Source organism: Fusarium flagelliforme (assembly GCF_020744385.1).
Source record: "Fusarium flagelliforme strain FIESC 12 MPI-CAGE-AA-0113 chromosome Unknown B0J16scaffold_1, whole genome shotgun sequence".
NCBI lineage: Eukaryota > Fungi > Ascomycota > Sordariomycetes > Hypocreales > Nectriaceae > Fusarium > Fusarium flagelliforme.
Genome location: NW_025763503.1, coordinates 8,502,571 through 8,525,794, shown reverse-complemented (window position 1 = coordinate 8,525,794; position 23,224 = coordinate 8,502,571). Strand labels below are relative to the sequence as shown.

At 47.8% G+C, this 23,224-nt stretch overlaps 8 protein-coding genes across 8 annotated transcripts; 2 read left to right on the top strand and 6 right to left on the bottom strand.

Annotated features, from left to right (window-relative positions):
* Positions 1-2,006: 2,006 nt before the first annotated feature.
* B0J16DRAFT_298909 (general substrate transporter) lies at positions 2,007-4,114 on the top strand (the record flags this gene model as incomplete). The annotated part of the gene is made up of 5 exons (XM_046124514.1): positions 2,007-2,116; positions 2,172-2,497; positions 2,546-2,992; positions 3,078-3,091; positions 3,148-4,114. 5 exons carry the CDS (start codon positions 2,007-2,009, stop codon positions 3,844-3,846), a joined length of 1,596 nt encoding a protein of 531 aa, XP_045990722.1. The 3' UTR covers positions 3,847-4,114.
* Positions 4,115-4,691: 577 nt separating this feature from the next.
* B0J16DRAFT_393163 (uncharacterized protein) lies at positions 4,692-6,791 on the top strand (the record flags this gene model as incomplete). The annotated part of the gene is made up of 3 exons (XM_046132045.1): positions 4,692-5,040; positions 5,131-6,540; positions 6,596-6,791. Exons 1-3 carry the CDS (start codon positions 4,886-4,888, stop codon positions 6,789-6,791), a joined length of 1,761 nt encoding a protein of 586 aa, XP_045990721.1. The 5' UTR covers positions 4,692-4,885.
* A 4,463-nt stretch (positions 6,792-11,254) lies between these two features.
* On the bottom strand, positions 11,255-11,776 carry B0J16DRAFT_255426 (P-loop containing nucleoside triphosphate hydrolase protein; the record flags this gene model as incomplete). Its single annotated transcript, XM_046123118.1, has 1 exon — positions 11,255-11,776. A coding segment is annotated over one exon (522 nt), but the record flags the coding sequence as incomplete, so codon positions are not given.
* A 216-nt stretch (positions 11,777-11,992) lies between these two features.
* B0J16DRAFT_252671 (uncharacterized protein) lies at positions 11,993-13,183 on the bottom strand (the record flags this gene model as incomplete). Its single annotated transcript, XM_046123110.1, has 3 exons — positions 11,993-12,231; positions 12,430-12,514; positions 13,088-13,183. Coding segments are annotated over 3 exons (420 nt in total), but the record flags the coding sequence as incomplete, so codon positions are not given.
* A 432-nt stretch (positions 13,184-13,615) lies between these two features.
* Positions 13,616-14,152, bottom strand: B0J16DRAFT_379526 (uncharacterized protein; the record flags this gene model as incomplete). Its single annotated transcript, XM_046131000.1, has 1 exon — positions 13,616-14,152. One exon carries the CDS (start codon positions 14,150-14,152, stop codon positions 13,616-13,618), a length of 537 nt encoding a protein of 178 aa, XP_045990718.1.
* Positions 14,153-14,434: 282 nt separating this feature from the next.
* On the bottom strand, positions 14,435-14,677 carry B0J16DRAFT_251132 (uncharacterized protein; the record flags this gene model as incomplete). The annotated part of the gene is made up of 1 exon (XM_046123100.1): positions 14,435-14,677. A coding segment is annotated over one exon (243 nt), but the record flags the coding sequence as incomplete, so codon positions are not given.
* Positions 14,678-16,626: 1,949 nt separating this feature from the next.
* Positions 16,627-16,938, bottom strand: B0J16DRAFT_256119 (P-loop containing nucleoside triphosphate hydrolase protein; the record flags this gene model as incomplete). The annotated part of the gene is made up of 1 exon (XM_046123123.1): positions 16,627-16,938. A coding segment is annotated over one exon (312 nt), but the record flags the coding sequence as incomplete, so codon positions are not given.
* Positions 16,939-21,281: 4,343 nt separating this feature from the next.
* Positions 21,282-22,217, bottom strand: B0J16DRAFT_260253 (uncharacterized protein; the record flags this gene model as incomplete). Its single annotated transcript, XM_046123241.1, has 1 exon — positions 21,282-22,217. The coding sequence occupies one exon, from the start codon at positions 22,215-22,217 to the stop codon at positions 21,282-21,284; it is 936 nt and encodes a 311-aa protein (XP_045990715.1).
* Positions 22,218-23,224: the final 1,007 nt, after the last annotated feature.

Below are 23,224 nucleotides of genomic sequence, written 5' to 3'. Positions count from 1 at the left end.
TACTATCACTTTGGCGCCATGGCCTGAACTGAATGTGCGTATGAGTCTGGAGTACATTGGCAAACACCCAACTTTCTGATAGAGTTGCGGAGAAGGGCATGCGGAGAACAGTCATTAGGGTCTAGTGAGCTAGAGCTAATCTAAAAGCACAGCACAAGACGTTCCGCGCATGCATTGTCGGGGATATGGCGGGTGCTACGTAGAGCCAAAGCCATCCATACAGTATTATCGGATGACTCGAAGTGGGTAAGATCCACGGAAGATGATCCTTGTCGGACCGGAATTCCCTCAAAACCTGGTCGTTTTTAACATGCCATGATTCTAACAGAGCTTTGACAATTCTCGCAAACGAGGTGAAGCACGGATCAACTGCTTGCTCAAGCTTGGAGATTCGTCACTCAGAGTCGCCCGTTGAGTCTTGACCATGCGCTTATTGCATTAGCCGAGTCTAAACGAGCGCGGACATGGGCAACAACTCCGGGCCGCCGGGCCTACCTGAGGGACACTGTGATAGGGCAAACGGTCCACTGCGGGAGTTCCACTTGTTGTGTTCTCCAATACAATAGGTCAGGTCAAACGGGAAATGACGATCAGCACGCAAGGATGTCAGGCCCAATGGTAGAAATGGAATATGCATGGAAGGACAGAACAGGCTTGAACTTAGACAGGGCTTAGGCTATTGTCTAAGGAAGTACGGATTACGGAGTAATAACAGCGATCTCACGGAATGCATGGGACTCCCAACATACCACCTGTGGACTAGCCGATTTCCGAGCCGTCATGGTACTATAGTAACCCTCTCGCAATGCAACGCAACGCTTCGGCTGGAAGCAATACAGACGCTAGTAAGCGATGTGTCTGCTAGCGGGTTTCTGGAAGGTGAATGAATGGAAGCTGGGATGACACCTTAATCACACCTCTAAGCGTCAGAGGAATCCAGTTGCAAGGGCCAGTGTTACATCGTGCTTTCTTGCCGGCCCGACAAATGACACCCCTGGACGATCATTGGCAGGGATGAGGTGGCATGGGCCGAAAGTGTGTCGATCAAGCTTGTTTTTGAACGGCGGATTAACCCCCATGGGGAATAACTTGATTGTGTGGGGGAAGCAAATCCACTTCTGTGAGGGGGACGCTGCAGGTAGGTACCCTACTCCTACCAGCCTTCTCTCATCACTTAATGACTCCTCATCTACTCCGTATAAGGAAGGTATAACAGCTCTTGTTTAAACCCAACGTGGCCTAATGTCTGTCGATCTTTGGGTTTTATAAGCGATGACCAAACAAAGAATTCCGCACGATAGCTCAGCTCCAACAGCCAACAGTCCTACCCCGCACCCAACATGATGCTATCCCCAGTTCCCAGTCCGGTTACTGTTGCATTGTTATGGGCAGTGATGCAGATGACGGAGACTTCATAGTTCAAGTTAGCTCCGGCTTCACCGACGCATTCTAGAAACATTCCAGGGTCAAAATCGCCCGGCTTCGCTGCAGAAGCTGCTTATCCATGTCGCAGTCACGCGTAATCCTCGTTCATTTGTAGAATCTTTGAACCAACAGATGAACTACTTGGTGGTGCGAGAGATGATTGGCTCTATTCGGCACCGTTGTGCTTCGATATCTCCGGGATCTGTGATAATGCTTCTCAACGCTTCTCAACACCAGCTTCGGTGAAGTTCAATCACAGTGGATCCAATTGAATGGCTTGGCAGACATGTGAGAAGAAGGTCTCCGACTCGTGTTAGTCTTTCTCAAACCCAGATGCGATCAAAGAGATTGGCTAGGTCACCAAAACTGGCTCCAGTTTCTCCATGGGTGCAATCTCCAGAATTCGGCTGAAGATAAGATAAATCTCAAGACTATGAAATGTCTATAAGAGGCTGATTATTTCCACAACCCAGAACATCTTCGCAACAGGAATCCCTCTACTCACAGCAGCCAAACATCTTTTTCTTGACTATTTTATCTTCCATCTTAGCAGTGGCTCGGTACCCTTCATCACTTTGAAGATGGGACTTACCGGCAAAGTGTCTCTTCCGAGGCCCCGGGATGAACCTGGCAAAGCGTGGCCTGCCATCGCCGTCGGCTTCTTCGTAGCCTTTGGTGGTGTTCTCTTTGGGTTTGCCACCTCATCCCTCTCTCGATAAGCCCAAGGTGACTGACCTGTTCTGCAGCTATGATACTGGCACCATTAGTGGTATCCTGGCCATGCCTTACTGGCAGCGAGAATTCAGTACAGGTCACGTTGATGCTGATGGAAACCCCAACGTCAGTTCATCTCAAGAATCAGCTATCGTGTCTATTCTCTCTGCAGGCACTTTCTTCGGTGCCCTTGCCTCGCCTCTCTTGTCTGATTGGCTTGGTCGCCGCCCTGGTTTGATGATCTCGACTTGGGTCTTCAACCTTGGAGTTATTTTGCACACTGTCGCGACCGACATTCCGTTGTTTCTGGCAGGCCGCTTCTTTGCTGGCTTCGGTGTTGGTCTTATCTCTGCTACTAGTATGCACTATGTTTAACCATGTGGTACGGCGGCTAACTCTCCCTAAGTTCCTCTGTATCAGTCTGAAACAGCACCCAAATGGATCCGTGGTGCCATCGTTGGCTCCTATCAGTGGGCCATCACCATCGGCCTTCTTCTCGCCGCCGTCGTAAACAACGCGACTGCGAAACGGGATGATTCAGGCTCCTATCGAATCCCCATCGCGGTGCAACTCGCTTGGTCTCTTATCCTCTTCTCCGGATTGCTGTTTCTTCCAGAGACTCCACGCTTTCTTGTAAAGAAGAGCAAAATGGACAAGGCGGCAAAAGCTCTGAGCCGCCTTAGAAGATTACCTGCTGATTCCCCAGAAATCGTAAACGAACTCAATGAGGTTGTAGCAAACCATGAGTTTGAAATGAGTCTTGGGCAGTCTTCTTATCTCCAATGCTTCAAGCCCCCCATGCTTAAAAGACAACTCACGGGTATGGGCGTTCAGGCGCTGCAGCAGCTTACAGGTGAGCTTACTACATGCCGCTCCATGTCTTTCACATCCCCAGGCAACACCTGACGATTCTTGAACCATTGCTGACTGTTCCTTAGGCATCAACTTCATCGTGAGTTCAACGAAAATTGCCTTTATCAAGCTTCAAGCCAACTGACAATCTTCCAGTTCTATTACGGTACCAAATACTTCCAGAACTCAGGCGTGTCTAGCGGCTTTGTCATCTCAATGATTACTTCAGCCATCAATGTCGCGTCAACAGTGCCTGGGATGTATGCCATCGACAAATGGGGACGCCGACCCATGCTGCTGTGGGGCGCCATTGGCATGTCTATCTCTCAACTGATCGTTGCTGTCTGTGGCACTCTATCTACCGGACAGTACGATAATGGTGATATTTTTATCAAGAACCTCGCCGGACAGCGAGCGGCTGTGGCCTTTGTTTGCATTTACATCTCCATTTTCGCAGCCACTTGGGGTCCCCTCGTTTGGGTGGTGACCGGGGAGATCTTCCCACTCAAGACACGCGCCAAATCCCTCAGCATCACGACCGCCACAAACTGGCTACTCAACTGGGCTCTAGCTTATTCCACCCCGTACATGGTCAACTATGGTGACGGAAACGCAAATTTGCAATCTAAGATCTTTTTTGTATGGTTTGGCTGCTGTTTTCTCTGCATTGCATTTGTTTGGTTCTTCGTCTACGAAACTAAGGGGCTTAGTTTGGAGCAAGTTGATCAGCTCTACGAGGAAATCAGTGTCGCTCGTAAGTCGGTTCACTGGGTCCCGTCCAACTCTTGGGAGGATCGACAGGGCCGTGGTATGAAGGGTGATGATACCGCAGAGGTAGAGGAAGTTGGCAAGTGAGGGGAACTTGGCGAAAGATCTCACTAGTTTTGCAATCTGGTGAGCTGGAGCTGACCCCTTTTGGAGGCAATGGTTGTCACAGACTTAAGTGGCGGCCGGAAAATGGTTGGGAGGACAACAGCAGCCTAGTCTTGTCTCATGTAATCTTCATTTGGAATGATAGGCGGGCAGGATTTGACGATGAAGAGTTGGCGGGATCAGTGGTTGTTCGAATGTCTTGTTTTTGTGCCCGAGTCTCTTTCATGATAATTATACTTTTCATTCAAACAATTTTCTATAGCTTAGAGACCACTCATCTCACGTTGCGTTGTGCAAATTGAAAATATTTATGTGGGCATGGATTACCGACTCTGGGCCTTCAATGACGGCCTGCTCATAAGATCACATGGACGAGCATCCAGTAACTGACATAACCTAAGCCCCGATTCACTTATCTTAATGAAAGGAGACTTAACTAAATATTACGTCAAGCACACAAGCCCTAGGTGCTCATAAAGGAAATCCCTCGAAGAAAGCAGAGGCTGGCACGCATGTGACATAGAAAACTTTTGTCTTAGCTATAATAGAAGTTTAGGATAACATTAGATACGAAATTCTTGTAAGACTACGATATAATCCTGATATGATCCTGATTCGGCCAGACTTGAGCCCCCTGACCCTCAAGTGGTCGAATACCTTTGCCCCCCCACCCCCCACTGTACCATTGCTGCTGACCGAGCCTCCTTTGACGATCCTTAGTTAAAAAGGAAAGTAGAAGCGATTGTGGCGTGCCAGATAAAAATGGCGCACCCTAGCGCGGAGCAGGATCCAAATCCGCAGGCCCATCTCATCCACTATACAACATCCAACAGCCGAACAGGAACAGAATCATGCGCGGCGTCTTCCCACAGGCTTGGCCATTCACCTTTCCTTAGCTTGACCGCATTGCTCCAATCATCCGTTGACAAGACAAGAACACAACGATCTTTCTATCAACTCAGTTTCCGCACCACTGCTGTTTACCCGCATCTACACCCTCATTATCGTCTAATAGCCACCCATGACCGACTACCAGAGGCGGAGATCAGTTCGGGCCTGCGACTTGTGCCGTTTATGCAAGACCAAATGCGATGCTCGTAAACCCAGATGTGGTTCCTGCGAGTTGAACAACGCCGCGTGTGTCTATCGCGCAGCCCCTGAGCCACGCCCGTCAAGGTAATTCCATGGACCCTTTCCCTACCTCATCGCCGTCCCAAATTTTGGCAATATTACTGTAAGTAGTGCAGGACTAAACAGTTCACAAAGATTGGATGTTGATATTTCTAAGATCCGCGAAAGGCTAGACCAGATGACAACCCTTTTAGAGTCTGTTCGTCACAACGAAGAGAGCCAGTCGGTTCACCACGCTACACCATCTCCACGCCCAACGATCGACGCATCCGAAACCAGTCACGTCAGCTTAGCGGATCGTGATGGAGTCGACACCGAATTTCCTGCCATGGTCATACAGTGCAGGTCGATGATGCGCTTTCTTGATCTTGATCGTGAATTAGCAACATGGCTTGTCAACATGGAACACGCCACCGCGGCGTATCCAGCCTTAGCTGTCGCTTCGCTTGGTAGTAGTACGTCGAGGCTGTTCATGATGCAGTCGAATCGAGTGACCGTCGACTTGGCTAGTTTCTCTGAAAATGTGCATATCTGGTATCCTCTCTTCTCCGCTAACTTCTATGATACATTCTTTCATGCTATCAGCAATGTGAATAACTCATCTACCCAGTTATGTCTTGCTGTCTTGATTCTTGCTACTGGATGCATTGCGGGCAGTGACAGATCTGCTGCGGCATTAAATGAGCGACCAGAGCTGATGTATATTCACGAAGCGAACTCACTCCTCCCCCACCTCTTCTTGGAACATTCTATTCCCGCTTTACAGTGCCTCGTTCTCTTTGCGATATACCATCTGCATCTCCTTCAGCCATGCCAGGCACACGATTATATCCTCGCCGCCTCGTCTCGAGTACAGAATATACTACGGAGCCGCCAGTATCCTCCAGACACTGACTCAGGAGATCTCCTCGGCCGTGCCTACTGGACTATTTTCTTCATCGAGAGCGAGCTTCTGATCCAACTCGACCTACCTCAGAGCGGGATCTGGAGCTTTAATGAATCCGTCCCTCTGCCGTCGACGAGTACGGTAGGGCATTTACCGCTACACCAAGTCGAGACAGTCACGGCTCCTCTTCGATCATCATCAAGCCCCTCGTCGATACCGAGCAATACTCCTACGGATCACACTCCTGTGTACTTTCTCTTTGAAATAGCAATGCGCCGTATCCTTCAGCGCTGTAATACATCCGTGAACAAGCCTGCCGGCGGGCGTCTACGATCCTCGCCTGTTATTGCGACTGAGCTAGAGTTGCAGCTTCACGAATGGCAAGATCACCTTCCACCACTATTACGATTTCCCAAAGCCCTGGATGATAGGGATCATGGCGCTTTAAACCCGAACGCAAAGTTTTTACAAGCTCAGTATTTTGCCTGCGAAGCTTCCATTTACTGGCCTGCAGTTTATCAGTCTATTGAGAGCGGCGAAGTTACTGAGAAACGATCGGAACACTGCACCAATTTTTTTAACGCTTGTATCTTGTTCGTCCCTGCGGCTGCGTCCTCTTTCAAGAAATGTCGTGTCAATGGTTGGACTCTAGCTACCAGGTTAGTACGTTTCACACTCAATGAGTGGACTCTTTACTGACTTTTGCCCTGAAAGTATCTTCATTATTACGATGGCGGCGTTGAGGGCGGCGATGACTCCATCGTTGGACAAGCGATACAACTATGACCGACTACAAAATTGTTTCACCTATGCTGTCCAAGTATTTATGGACATAGGGACTTGCAGACCTTTATTACTTATATTACACTTAAGACTTAACTACCAGCTATTAATAGCCTTTAGATTATAAATAGATAGATAAACTAAATAAATAAACTAAGTACTAGAATAATACTTATAATATTATATTAACTAACGTAGTTTACAAGCAAGTTGGCCACCCAAGCAAGTTGGCCACTAATCTTAACCTCTATATTTCAATTGCTAATAAAAACACCACAACATATCTAATTAATTAAAACTAATCGCTATCCTTACTCTCAGTAACCTCAATTACCTCTTAATAAGTCCTTGAATTATGCCCGGTCTTACCGCATACACGACAATGCCGAACACCTGGTCCAGCTGACTTTCCTCGACCACGACTTCTCGATGATTTAGCCGCTACCTGCGTATTAACATCCATCTGATCAATTTGATCCTGACCAATCCCTATAGTCATCCTGCCGTCATCCTGTAGATGGTTATTTTTCCTCCTTTTCCTCCGGCTATTTGCTGCATTTTCCTCTCGAAGCTCTTGGTTCTCAGCTTCAAGCACGGCAAGCTTATGCATATTCTTCATCACTAACTTAGTCAATAACTAAAGAGCCTCAAGGATTAACTCTAGAGAGCTACTATAATGTCTTCTGATCCGCCTCTGAAGGTAGTCAGAATGTGAATTGGCCTCTGTGACAGTCCTTGGTGTCTTTGGGGTCCAAGGTTAAGCCTGGCTTATATCCTCTTCGGGAGGCGTTGGGGTCCGTAGTTGCACATCAAGCTTTAAGATAACAGATTCTGGGTTAAAAGGAGTAATTCCGGCTCCTCTAAAACCCCCCTTAATATTTCTTATTATAATAGTAGCTTGGTGGGCGGCATGAAAGGCAGGAAAGAACTGGGTCTTAGTAATATAAGTTCTGCGCCGTCTTATAAGACCTTTGATTTCTTAACCATAGGCCTTTTTTAGTGGCCCAAAGCAGCCTACATTAAGAGGCTGAAGTAAATAAGAGGAGTGAGATGGCATATAAAGCAGGATAATGTTCTTCTCTTTGCAATATGCTGTAAATTCGGTTAACTAATGACTTTCGTAACCATTAAGGATTAAAAGACAATGGGGACCAGTTGATTGGTTAGTTGTATGCTTATTGAAGTGCTCTAGCCAGCTAAGACCTAGCTGGTTATTGGTCCATCCATTTTGGCTTAATGCAATAGCCTAATCGGTCGGGAGGTTACTTTCTTTATACCAGCTGCGAAGGTATCTCTTGCCTTTTACTATAATGAACGGCGGGATTGATTAACCTTCTGCGCTAACTGCCTCAATTACAGTAACCTATTCTCGATTTCCAGGCTAGACTGATTTTGGCCTTCCACGCCTCTCTGCACTTGTAATAACTTTTCCAGTTAATATTATACCCATTATAAAGCCAGTCTCATCAAAGTTCCAGATATCATCTAATTGAATACTATATTTTGCAATTATATTCTCTATAAGCTTGAACTAATTGTAAATAGTAGTAGGATCTTTACATAAGGCTCTTTAATAGTCGTATCTCCGATTGTAACGCGATTTAAGCTCTGGTTGCCAATTAATAAAATTATTAGCCTAGTGCTTGCCAATAGGTAGCGCGTTACGGTTAGCAAGCAGTCAATTCGCAATATCTTCAATAATAGAGAGCTGGCAAGGAAATCCTTGCGAATCTTAATTAAGAGCATACTGAAGGACAGTCTCTTCTTCTAGCTTTAATAGCTTACGTAGGTTCAACATAATCTCGCGTTGTGGTTTTTTACCCTTCTTCCGATTGCTGAGAGTATTACGATTCACCTTGTATATCTCAGCAGCACGTCAGATACTTAATTTAGGGTTATCTTAAAGGGCTTGAAGAGCAAGATGAAGTCGAGCTTCTTTTGAAGGCTGTGACATTTGTGGTGGTTGAGATTTAATTGATCTGATAGTGTTGATGTAAGGTGGGGGATTTTTGGCCAACTTGCTTGGGTGGCCAACTTGCTTGTAAACTACGTTATATATAATTAATAAGTAACGTAGTTGATAAGCAAGTTGGCCAGATAAGCGAGTTGGCCAGCATACTGTGCAGCTAATAATAGCTTACCCTATGGCATTCTAAAGCTTAAATAAATTAGCTAAAAATTAATTAACAAGTTTTCCTAAAATAGTATAGTTAACTTTATTAAAATGTATTTTTAAAAGACTTTAAAGTATTTTAGTTTATATAGAAAACCTTAAAATACAGTGTATTTTACAGTGTAAATAGACTTTAAAGTTTATAGCTATATAGGATTTTTTTAAAAGTCTAGGAAAGTTAATATAGCTTACTTTAGGATTTATATATATGCTATTTAAATCTTAGCTATTTTAAGCATAATTTAATTTTTTAAGAATTATTTAAAAAATAGCTTTTAAGGTGAAAAGTATACTGGCCAACTCGCTTGTCTGGCCAACTCGCTTATCAACTACGTTATATTAGGCCTATAATGTCACAGCGCAAGACCAGACCTGCTTACCCTAGGCCCAAGTGTGGGTCAGATCACGTGGCGATACGTTATCGCTGTAACTTTAGTTAGACCGCCAGTCAGATCCTGAACGTAGCTCCTGGAGCTACGTCTTGTCAATAGAGCCTGACCTGCCCGCAGTGCCTATCCGTAGCTAATAGACCCGATTCCGCCTGAAGCGTTCCCCGTCCACCTGTATACTGAACTCTGACCGTGACAATATAAGGTAATTAAATAATAGGTATCTAAAAGCCGATCTGGGGTTTTCATAAGCTTTTAAGGTGTACAATTTAGTGTTCAACTTGCTTAACGTATTTGTGTTGAACGGATCGCGTGCGCCTTGATGTCCTTAATTGCATGTGTATTGTGGAACTGTCTCCCCCGCCTTCCTTGGAGAGGGGTCTGCTTATTATGCGTTCCTGAATGGGTCTAGGGTCGCCGACAGCTGACTATTAGGTCACATGATACCCCGTGCGGCCATCCTACTGTTCAACAAATGCTTAGTTTAAGTTCTAGCTTAGTATTAGTATAACAGCTAGTTAGTCTATGCTGACCCTCTTAACTATCCGCTAGTCTCTTACCTTCCCTAAGTAGGAACTTCTTAATTATTAACTGCTTAATACTATGTTTTTACTATAACGTGCTTGATAAGCGAGCGTCGCAGACAAGCGAGCGTCGCACTATACTGTATAGTATTAGAACACCTACCCTATACTATTGTATTTCCTTAAATAAAATAGCTAAAAATCCAGAAAAAATATTTTATATAATAGTATAGCTAGTGTTATTAAAAACTATTTTTTAAAGATTTTTAGCTATTTTATTTTATATAGAAATCCTAAAAATACAGTATATTCTACAGTATATTAGATTTTACGGTTTATAGCTATATAGGATTTTTTTTAAAATCTTTAAAAATTTAATATAGCTTATTCTAAGACTTATATATAAGCTGTTAGACTTCTAGCTATTATAGGCTTAATTTAGGCTTTTTATATACTTTCAAAAACTGGATTTTAAGGTGTATAGGGTAGTGCGACGCTCGCTTGACTGCGACGCTCGCTTATCAAGCACGTTAGTTCTAACTAGGGTTATTTAATCTCTAAGTCCCTACTGATTTTATACTTAGCTTAACTTCTATATAGTTTTTTTAAAAACTAGCTCTTAACCTATAGGTTAAGCTATATACTTGCCTATCTATAATACTTGCCTATATTTACTATATTAAACTTAACAGTACCTGCTTATATTTATTAGCAATATTTACTTCTATATTACTATTTATTATTAATTAATTCCTCTACCTTCTCTCCATTTTAGTACTAGAGCAAAAACAGCCATGGCATTTGTCATTTCTCGCCCACATATCAGTTTACCGTGCTTGCGGCCTAGCCAGTCCCCGTAATCTTCCCTACCCTTGAAATTGCGACCGGCAGCTTCCCGAATCTGTAACCATAGATCTGCTTCTGTTATAGCTGCTAATGCCACGGGAATCACAGCGTGCTTCCGTCTTCTGCACGATTCTCCTTTAGTCTTATAACCATTACTGCAGAGCGCCTGTGATACATGGCAGTAGTAGCAGCTTAGGAAACGCGCCTGCGGATCCTTCTTATAGTTAATTTGACCCTGGAAGTCCATGCAGCTAGAGAATGTTAGATCCCCGTCTGCCGTGGTATTGCAGGTGCCCCATAGGTGCCTGGCCTCTTTCCTGCCCTCAAACATCCAGCAGATGCAGCAACCCATCTTGCCAAGTTCCTTAATCTCCCCCAGTGCAGCCTCAAAACGTTCTAGAGCACGCGCGTTCTGCCTTCCCTGGGCATGTGATGCTACGATACCTTGCGAAGTTAACTTGCTCTTCCATAGAAGCTCGTCGTGGCGGCAGTTGTCGCATCGGACGGCGTCAAGATCCTTGCAGTCCCGTAAGTCACCATCTAAGCATTGCCCAAGCAGGCGACGGCGGCAGCCTTGTGTCCGGATTAATCTGTGGACCTCACGCGTGCTCGGGTCTAGATAGCTATCCCGGACATGGTCCTCAACCGGCCAGTCCCTCTCCTCGACTACTATTTCTGCGGTGACAGGCTCCCCAGCTCGCCCGCCCCGCCCCGCCTCCTGAGCGTAGTCGATGATGCTGAAAGGCGCCTCAAGATGAATGGCATGGACGATGCCTGCAACGTCGATGCCTGTGCCTAGAGCTGCAGTGGCCACGATATATGGGGTTTCCCCATTGACCCATGACCGGAAGCCTTGCTCACGCTGGGCGATGAAGTGGGCGTCAGTGTTATCGCGCTGGGCGTGATAATAGTGGCAGCCGAGTTGTCGGGCAAGTGCCTTGTACTTTGCATGGCTAGTGCAGTATATAACTCCTTTCTCCCCCGGCGAGAGATGTTGGAGCCGGCCATCTACCAGCTTCTTGACCTCTATTACGCCCCGCCCATTACGCACACGAAAGACAGAGTACCGCACGTTCAGCCGATGGCTCGAAGCCCGCACGTAGAGTGGTGCCTGGAGTTGCATGGCTTCCTCAAAGTCTTGCTGACGGAGCGGTGGCAGGGTCCCGGTAAGGAATACAAACGGGCACCCCAAGCTCCTCAGTAGAACGAGGCCCCGGAGCTTCGCGCGATAGGTTTCGGCGGCCGTGAATGAAAGGTGGCATTCGTCAATAACTACTCGGTCCAGCCTCCCGTTGACACTCAGATCAGCGGCCCACTGTAGGAAGTCATCCGTGACAGCCGCCTCGGCCGAGACCAGCGTAACCCTCGGCCAAGATTCACGCGCCTCGGGCCAGGGCTTGCAGTCTAGGCCGGCATCGACGCAGCGTGTGACCAGCTGCCTCTTCAGCTCGGCGTACGGGGCCACCACGATGGTCACGCCTGCGCCTGCCAACATGGCCGGAACCATAAAGACGAGGCTCTTTCCGCCACCTGTTGGCAGCACAGCGACCAGCGGGCTCTGTTTCGCCGTGGCCAGCCTCACGGCCTCTTCTTGCTGGGATGACCTAAACTGGGCATCCTCATCTCGCAGGACAGCTCGGAGTGCCTGCAGGATCGTATCACCCTTCTTATCCTCCGCCGTTACTGCACTGGCCCTCATGTTCTCAAGCGAAGCGATCTTGGCCCGCTTCCGAGGGGGCTGGCACTTTCTCTCCTCTCCCACAGACTCAGCTGTATACCTACGCTTCAAGGCCGATTGTTGCTGCGCATCGCAGCCAAGGAACTTATGCCAACGACGGCTTACCTGCCCAAAAACATCCAGAGACTCAGCTGTCAACCGCTTCAGCACATCAACCGTAACGCCGTAGTTGGCGGCTGTCTGGCCGGTATGGCAGGCAGCTAGGTCGTCAGGTGTCTCGTACCGCTCTGACTCGTCGTCATCGTCGCCGTCCTCAAAGTCTGCCCTGGTGGCCCCACGGTTACGGGCGTGTTTTTTGCTAATGGCGATGGCGATATGGCGCCAATCCTGGAGCGTAATCCTACGGCCGATGTAGTAGGATGTCCACCTCCCCATAGCCCCGGACATATGGCTGCTCTCCCAGGGTCCCGTCTCGTTATGCCAGATGAAGTCGCTCGGCGGTGCCATCTTGCCGTATAGCTCCTATCTGTCGGCTTCCCAGCGATCCGTCAGTGGTCGGATGTAGACCATGTACATCACGAATAGCTGCCCGATCCGCTTCGGCAGGAAGCGAGGGATCACCTTGGGTGCGTCAAAGTGGGCAAGAGACTTGTGATATTGGGTAACAAGCACAACGTCGCCATCAATTATGAAGACATTGCGGTCTCTGTTGATACCGTTGATAAGGCGCAGCCCTGTGATCTCCTCCCCTCGGCTGGGCTGCCCACCTGTGATGTGTGCGAGGAGCAGCAGGAACTCTTCAAACTTCCTCACCAGCTTAAGATATTTCCTAACGCCTGCCCATTCCCACTCGCCCGCTCGATCTAGGAACTCGGCCTTCCGCGAGCTTGCAACAAGGTCCTCAAGCATCTTGACTTCCTTTCCGGCAAGGCCGTTGCTGTAGACGAACGATCTACCCCGTCTTGTCTGAGTAAGATCATCCTCGATACTGGCCAGAGGGATAACGAAGCGCTCATCTTCGCCCTCCTTGAACATCAGCTGACCCCAGAGGAGGTCCTCAGCATCAGCCGTCATCCTAGCCACCATAGTCCGGAGGTCTTCCATCAGGATCGGTTTGCCCATAAAGTACATCATCTCACCACTTTTGCTCCAAGATACCATGAGCCGGCTGCCTGTCTCCTGCGCAATCTTCCTTCCATATAATAGCAGGCTAAGTATGTAACCCATAGGTGAGTATGTCGCTTTGCATAGCCAAGCATCTCGGACCTTGGCGAACCGTTGCGCGAGATCCGCCATCCCCGCCCGCTCCCGGGTAGGTATGGCCCACTCACCCAGCAGCGCTCAACCCGCAAAGACGAGACCTGCAAGTACGTAGGTGAATAGGTGAGCCGGTCGCAGCTGCCCTGTCTCCCCGTCGATTCCTAGCACCCCTACGAAGTGCCACAGCGGGCTCTCGAAAGGGTCCCCGTCAAGCCGCTGCGTCCAGAACGTCGCCGGAATCTCGAGTGTCTGCTCCTGCAGTCCGTCGTCGCTCGATTGTTCCTCGTCCTGGAGACGCGACCAGAGCTCTTCAAGTCCCATCCGCTGGGCATGGGTAAAGCGGAAACCATGTGTAGCAAGCAGGATATCCTCCTCTAGCGACAGTACGTTAAAGCAATAGCATAGGAACCTCTTTACGTATATCAAGTATCGATCCATGCTGGTCTTCTCCTGCAGAGCACCGAACGGTCGGCTGTGTGCGTCGTGGGGGTGAGGGCTGGCAAGGAGCAAGCGGGTCATTAGGGGCATACTCTTCAGTCCGCCGATGCACCGGTTGAAGAAGAGTCGATCAAGGACGGCGACCATTCGTTGCAGCTCGTTGTCGTCGCGGCCAGGCATCCTGCTACAGGCTTGGATGTCGTTCAGGTTCCTTCCGGAGAAGTGGGCCGGCTAGCCAGTCCGTTTCAGCCAGTTGGTCGTCTCGTGCCTCAAGATACCTTCGTCCATGACCTTCTGCATCTCTTCTTGTTCCTCCTGCTGTAATGACCATCCTTTGGTGATGTGGGCGATCGTCATCTCGTCTTCTGGCTGGGTGGCCGTCGTCGCTGCTCCTCTTCCTCTTCTCCTTCTTCTTTCACTTCCCGCCCCTTCCTTCCTCTCTCCCTCCCCTCTTCCCACTTCGCGAACGCAAAAGTAGCGGATCGCCCTCTTCGGACCGGTAAAGAAGGTCTGTAGATGTACGGCGGCCCAGAGGTCCTCCCTGGTCTTCCTCTTGGCTGCCTTGGCACCGTGCTCGTCGTTGAAGTGCATGCGTAGGCACTTCCAGCTCGGCGTCAGATACCCCGGGCAGCCTGGCCAGGTGCATGCGAAACCCCGGTGGACGGGGAGACCCTCGACGGGCTCGGCCGGGTTGGACGAGCCGTGCCGGGCCAGTTGATCCTCCCTTGGTCCCTCTTCCAGTAGCGTTGACAGCAGGCCCTTGTGACGGCGGACGATATCGCTGCGGGCTTGATGGCAGAGATCCGGATGACGGTCTCTCAGATGGCCTGCCAGGTTGTGGACACGGACTGCGTAGCCGTGGAAGGCGCAGATTAGTGACTGATATTCTTTATTATATAGAAGCCAACTTCCTTTACTCCCTTATCCTCCTAACCCTTCTGCTCTGCTTTTCGTTGCCTAGGTATTGCTGCTAGTATTACTAGGTAGTAGGTCTAGTAGTAGGTACTGCTGGGCTATTGCAGCCATAATTAATCCTACTAGGTAAAATAAAACTATAGTTTAATAAATATTAATTAAGATCGTTAATTATTACTAGCTTTCTAGATACTTAAGATAAATGGGATATAAGAAAAAGAGAGGTAGAGTAGATAGATGGACTATTCTAGCCTAGGCCCCCTTCCCTAGCCTCTTTTTTTTTTTTTACTCTCTCTTTCTCTCTCTTACTTTCTCTTCTCTTCTCTTGCTTTGCTTTTTCTGTTTTTTTCTTTTTCTATTTATTTACCCTAAAAGACCTAGAGTAGAGACTTAGGGTTAATTCTAAGTTTGTAATTAGCTGCTCTAGAGGTTAGTAGTTTAGGGTTAGTAGTTTGGCCCCCCTATCGTCCGTCTTATCTCCACCCAACAGGCTTCCCCGCATCACCATTGGCCCGTGCCATTTTCGGAGGTTAGTAGTTTGGCCTAAACTACCACTGGCCTCTCGGTTAGGTAATTACTATATGCTCTTACCCCTTCCTACCCTCCCCTATACTAACTCTACCCTACCGGCCTATTTACTTTAAAATGCCTCTTGTTATACCGGCTATACCCTTTACTATTACGGCCCGGCTCGACAACGGCACTATTAACCTGTATATTAAAATTATCTACTGTAACCGCTCCACCTGTCTTTACATCTACGTCCCTATTCTTCATCTCCCTCCCCTCCTCCATGCCCGCTCAATCCGAACCACTAACTGACATAACCGGCTTGCCTGTATTCCACCTCCTCCCTTGCTACCCTATTCCACTAACTCCCCTAACCATGTGTAAAATCGGCCCTGCAACTCTCCATCCCACTCCACCGCCTCGTCAACCCCCATCATTCTTCTTACCTGACTATCCCACCAATCTCTCACCCGAATTCGTTGCGCCACCATAATCTTAAAAATCAACCCCTCGCCATACTAACATCTACCCCTAACTACCCTTTTAAACAACCGCCCATCGTTGCTTGCCGCTACCCAACTATTGCATATCTCTTGCAGCAATCCGCAACGGAAACATGCCGCAAACTTCGCAAACCTCTTCTTGCCTAATACCTCCTCCTGCACTAATCCTGCCCCTTGCTATATATGTTCCTATCGTTCTGTCCCCTTATGCAGACACGTATCCATCTCGTTAACTAATGCCTCTGTTGTTCCATCTATCTTACATACCACACAACGCCCTACCCACTCTGTTAATATATCCTCGAATATACCCACCTCCTCGGCTTCTTGCATTACCTGCAACCGCCTCTCCATATCGATCTGTCGAATCAATCTTCGGCTTCGATTGTAATCATCATCCACTGCCGCCTCTGCCTCTGCTTCCGTTCCCACTTCCGCTCCTGCTCCTGTCCCTGCCCCTTCACTCTCTTCCCCCCGGCTCTCCTCGATATCGCCGGCTATCAACCCGGCCATTGCGCCTCTTCCCACCGACTCTCAACACACATCACACATCTCCTCCTCCTCTTCTTCACATCCAAATCGGTCAATGCAACCGTCCATCTCTCAATCCAACACCTCTCTTCGACATCAACTGCCACCCACATACTCGACTGTGTCTTCATCCCATGCCCATAACTTTTGCTCCTCTTGCGGCTCCTGTTACTGCTGCTGCTCCAACCATGACCGTCGTATTACCACCACGGACTCGCTCTTCTGCCTGTTGCGTCCTCCTCGTCCACTCTCCTGCACGAAATTCACCAACTGCCGCGGCATGCCGCCGTGCACCACCAACCGCACGTTCGGATCGTCAACCCCTAACCCTAATGCGTTCGTTGCCGCTATCCATCCCGACTCACCTCCTCGGCTGCTCATCCACTTTTCCACCATCTGTGCCTTTGCTTCCCCATTACTGGCCCCTCGCCAATACGCCGGACATGCCAACTCCTTTGCAATCCCCTGCACACGCTTAATCATCCCACTATATATAATCACTTTGCCCTCCTAATGTTGTGCTGTCCATTCCCTCACAATCTGACTTACCCTTTTCACAACATCATGATCCTCTTTGCCCTCTTCCTCCCCCTCCCTATTTACCTTGACTCCCCCCGATCCGGCCTTGACTCTCTTGCGGCCCGCGTTTACCATTCTTCTATTATCACCTCCCCCTCCTCCTCCTGTTTCTCTTGCTCTACCTCCCCTATCCTCTATTACATCCACCCTATACTCGATATTCTTACGCATTGTCAGCTCTTAAAACATAATAACCCTCTGCAGCATAAATCGCATTAACTGAAAAAATTCCATCTCCTGCACTGGCTTTAATATTACCGTTAAACAAATCACCGGTACCCCGAAATCCTACAATACCTCACCCAACCGTGCCATCTGCGGCCGAAATGACGTACTATAACCCAAAACTATATAACACTTATCCACCACGACCCAGTCTAACTTCTACTGCCTGTACATCCTCTCAACAAATGCCCTAAAACCCTTACCAACGGCGAACTCTAGTGTAACAAACACCAATAATGCGGCCCGCTATATACCTTAACTCTTCCATATGTATACGTCAATCCCCAATTTCGCACACCAGACAGCCATATTATCCTCCAATACTACCAACGGCATTATCACCACCATTACCCCATCCGGTGTGCAATATGCCAGCAACATAAACGTTAAACTCTTCCCTCCACCAGTCAGTATCACCTATACAATCAGCCACTCCCCTCGCGCCACAGCCTAGATTACCAACTCCTGCATCCCCCTGAATATCGCCAACGGACCCATCATCTACCCCAACTACCCCTTCAAATCCACCCAGTGCAATCAGGCAAATCTCTTCCGCCGCATTTCTTCCCGCTCATCATTAAACCCGCACCGGATTCGCTTCCCGCCCAACTGCTCCACTTGATCCTCCGCCCCAAACCCGAAAAATCAGTGCCACTGCATACTAGCCTTGCGGAACTCGTCACAGCTACACATCGTGCCGAACTTGCCCTAACCAAATAAACAGGCGTAAATCAATCCGGCTATGTGTAAACCGTAACCGGCTTGTAAATCCTAGATGCTATTTACCAAATCGCCACCCCACCCCCCACCCTTATCGTTATCGTCGTCGCCGAAATCGCCAATATCATCCTATCCCCCTTTAAATACCTTATTCAAATACCAGTTACTAATCCCTATCGCAATCTGTCTCTACGCGCTAATGTTAATCTCCTGGCCGGAAAACTGCGTACTATATCGCTGTAACACCCTCCTGACCCTGTCGCTTATCCACTTAGGCTCGCAAAACCAATCCATGAATACCGCTTCTTCCTCCTTTGCCTTCTATCGCTCTTGCTCTGCTTCCCCATCTCCTTTCCTCACCTTGGCATACCATATCTTACTTTCCTTTCGCCCTTCTACACTTACCACCTCATCCGCCCACAAAAATGCACTTCGTCTATTCTTTATCTTCATCTATTGCTACACCTTCTGCCAAAATAGTAAAACCAACCACATATACCATACCAACAACTCCCCTACCTCGCAGGGCAAATAACAATAGATTACCTTAACCTTGTCCGTTTACCTAAACCCCTTGTAGTATATAGTAACAAAATAAACCATGCCCTCGTAGATGAATATATTACGCACCCCGCCGTTCATCGTGTTCCACATCCGCAACCCCAAAATCTCGGTCAACCGTGCCAGCTGGCCCCCCAATATATACATTAACATAAATAACTAGGACCGGAACTACTCGATTATTCGGCTATACCCCCGGATTGCTTGCTCCTAATACGGGCATTCCTCGTTTAATAGTCAGGCTAACCATATCTTGCCTCGGGATACCGATGTTTTGATCTAGTTTCGCACCCACACTTCTCCCTTCCTGACCTAATCTTGATTCTCCTGGTTACATAAAAACAAATGCTCCAATGTGCTCTCGCCATGTCGGTCCTGGATCTTGGACTACGGTATAGCTGGCAATATATCCGAACTTGGTGGCCACTGCTGCTGCATACCCTCCTCTTCATTATCTTAATTATCGTTAATACCCACGTAACCACCAGCTAACCGTAATAATATCTATTGTACCTATCCCACTAAACCATGTAACATATCAGATATCTTACTCATCCTAATCCAAATCCGCCCGTAAATAATCTAATCTCCACGCCAATCGATCGTCTCAGACCCTAGTATCATATATCAGATCCTCATACCATATATCCTTATGTTAATAATCCAATTCATCGGCAACAGCTGGGCATCCTTACCCTCGGGCATCCAAACCATGAATCGCCTTACCTTACAACGCACGATCTGGAATAACCCTTTAGCATCCTCCTCGGCCTGCTGCTTGCTTCCCTATTGTGCCAACTGCTAAACCTGCCCCTAGCGCTCCAATATCAACTAATATAATACTAAATACCGCGCTACCTTAATAACAGCTGAACAAATCGGCGTATAATTAACCACGGGGACCCATCCACCGCCCTTATCTAACCCCATAACGCCCAATGCACTAATAATAATACTATCGTAATAGTTACCGCTCTTGAATAGATAGTCCAAAAACTGCACCACGGTATCCAAACAACTTCAGTGCAAACGCTCATATATATATTAACCTCTACTATCAGCCCCCGTAACAACTTACGTAACGCCGTGGTTAAATTTGTTCCATACCTCTTCCTATCGTATTGTCATCTTGTACAGTAGACATAATCCCACCTCATCGCTTATAACGGATAGGCTGCTGCTGCGGCTGGTAGCGCTATCGTTATCAGTATCCGTTAATGTATCGCTGCTATCACTATAGCTGCTTTTGTCGTCTTAACCGCCAACGTCCCTCGCATGCCATGTATCGTATCACTTCCAAATACATAATAACTGCTGCCACCGGGACTTGTATCGTTCCCATACATCCAGCTCCATTAACCCTTAAAACGGTTTTATTGTTATAATGTACGCCTCCTTCCGTGCAATCTCGAATAACTCGGCCGTACCGGGAAAACATTTACATACCATTACATTATATACATTATCTAACACCTGCTTAAAAACGTCCCACATCTTCTGCAAAACGGGTTTGTTATTCCCGATTAGCCGCAACAATGCCTGTAAACGGTTAGGGTCGATGCCTTGTAAATGACAGGGCTAACCACACCGGTTCAACCACGCCTTAGCATCCTACTTGTCATTAATGGTCTGGATGTTACTATTGGCTTCGCTCTCGAATGCTTGCTCGTTATCGTTGTAGATGGTCTTGAAAAACTGTATAGCGGTCTAGTGCTTGCGATCTGCCTGGTTATCCTCTTGACCTTGACCTTGACTCCTTGTCTGTTGGTGGCTGTATTGATTAATGGCTCGGCTAACCTTGAACTACTGCCTGCTGTGACCCCAATAGCATACTTGCTGTGCTTAAACACCCTCCCTCCATAGGACCGGCCAATGTATCTGTCGGGCTTATTGTTGAACGTTTCCTCCCTTTTCCCAATTATTCTTCCACTGGTGCTTTATGCGGCAATGTTCCTGCATCCTGCGTACCTCTCCTACAACATACGGGCATGCATTGCAACCTAATCTATTTGCTCGGGGTAGACGGATAAATGGAATCGGCTGTGTAGTTAGTAGCGGCGGCTTCTAATCCTTTAATTTACATTAATCCCAGGCTACACCTAGGACAGCAGCAACTTCCTTCTTAATATCCACCATTTGGCCGCAGGAAAAATAGCTATGCTTTGTTTTTAAATAGTTATAAACCTTACTTGCAATAAATCTAATCTTATATTAGCTATAAAATACAAACGGGAATAGGGGCAAATAAATAAATAGCTCTATATTAACAGTTAGTATAATCTTATAGGTTTTTAATTTAATGTTATTATTAACCTAAATATACTAATAGATAAAAACTAATATATTAGGTTAAACTTGCTTTTGTGGTTACCTAGGTGTTTCTAAACCTTATTAACTATAACCCTGGCTTTCCCTAACTTCCCTCTCCCCTCTAATATACCGGAATACATAGGCCAATATAAATAAAAAATCTAACTAATTATCTTCCGGCCATAAATAGACCACTCGGTCTATTTTAACCACATTAACATTAATCCAATATACTTTAAACCAATCACATGGCTGCCATTGGGCTTAAAATCAACTATTAACCCTGGGGAATTACTTACTATACTGTAACAAATTAATGCATGCTACTATTGGCTATTTTACCTAATGGAATATCTACGACTCTGCCCCTCTACTTTTCTCTACGACCTGGCCCCCCAGCTTCAATAGCGCCTTTTCCATTTGTATGGTGTTTTCTACGACCCAGCCAGGCCAGGTCATTGTTGACTTGTAGTGAGGCCAGGTCGTTGTTGACTTGTAGTGAGTCCCGCATGTTGACATCGTGATTCGCTCACTCGACTGAATCGTCCTCCATCTTCATCGTTTGCGGCCCATCGATCGCATATCTCCTGCGGCATTCCGCAGTCAAAACAACCTGAAAATAACTCCATCCTCCTCCGTTCAAATAATTCCTTTTCTACCATCATTATCGCATCCGAAATCCAATACCACCTTTCGCTATCCCTGTTCGGACATTGTGCCATTTCGTGCTGTGTTTCCTCGCCATCCTTCAAACCCAACCCCATCCGGCATACAACACAACTTCCGGACCACCTCTCTAACTGCATCTCAAACTCTTGCGCTTCTCGTGCTTCACCCATGATATGTCGTCCTGTCTGCCACCGCCTATACTTCCCGATTTGATTTGTATGCTTAAACTCGTTCTCCATTGCTCCTGTTGTTGCCTCCTGTTGACTTCCTGTCGCGCCAAATACGCTGTCTTCGTAATCTTCCTCTCCCATAACCTGTTCCAATCCACGTCTCTCGCACACATCACACGGCTGCTCTCCCTCCTCGCACTCCCATCGATCCATGCGACCATCCATCACGCGGTCCAACACCACTCGGCGGCAACCATCACCTTTCACATACTCCTTCGTTGACCCTTCCCACCCTGTGCCCGTACTCGGTATATGCGCCTTTGCCATATCCTGTCGGCCTCCGCTCGCATCCTCAACCATCCATTTGCCGCAAACCACCACCGCCTCACTCTCTTGACCGTCTCGCCCAGCTCGCCCACTTTCCTGCACAAAGTTTCGCAACTGCCGCGGCATACCTGCATGTACAACCAAACGCACATCCGGCACGTCCATCCCCATTCCCAACGCGTTTGTCGCCACGATCAAACCGCCTTCATACCTGTTGCCCGCCATCCACTCATCCATTCGTTTTGCCTTGCCTTCTTCTGTGTCCACTTTGTTCCAGTATGTCGGACAACCAAACCCCTGTCCTAGTCGCTCTACCCGGTTGATCGACCCTGCATAAACGATAACCTTGCCGTTAACTCCTCGATTCATCCAGTCCCTGACGATACCGTAAACCATCTTGTTTTCTTCTGCCTCTTGCTCATCTTCTTCGTCATCGCTGCCGGTCTGTCTCCTTTTCGATCTACTCTGACCGCCGCGCCCTTTTCGACTGTTTCCATTGCCGGTGCCACTATCCACAATCTCCACGCGATACCGAATATTCTTCCTTGTTGTCCGTTCCCGGAACAGCAATAAATGATCCTTCGAAAGTTTCATCCTTCTGAAAAACTCCGGCTCATCGTCTAGCGCAAGCGTCGCTGTTAAGCAAACCACCTGCACGCCCCAGTTATTCACAACCTCGCCTAGCTGCAATAACTGCGGTCGAAACTGCCTTGTACTATCTAAAACCGAGTGGCACTCATCAATCACAACGCGGTCCAGCGCCTGTCGTGATAACATCCGGTTTACAAAGTCTTGAAACCCCTTTGTCACTGCCGACTCCGGTGTAACGAATATGATGCTCGCCCCGGACTGATTGCTCCCTCGGCTCTGCCAAATATACGACGTGATCTTATGCTTCGCACATCGATCATGCATATTATTCCGCAGTGCCACCAGCGGCGTAACGACGACCGTTGTGCTGTCGGATGCACAAAATGCCGGCAGCATAAATGACAAGCTCTTGCCGCCACCGGTTCCCATGACCTGTACAATACGACTCTCGCCTCGGATAATAGCCCGAATCGCCTTTTCTTGATTACCCCGGAATTCCGCTTCTGGACCCATCATGCGTTTCAGCTGTCCGACGATATCGACCTGCCGCAGCCGCTTAAATCGACGGAACCGTGTTTCTTCCTGAACATCCTCGTAAAGTTCCCTCTTTCTCTTCTTTGCCATGCCCGATTCGGTTCCCT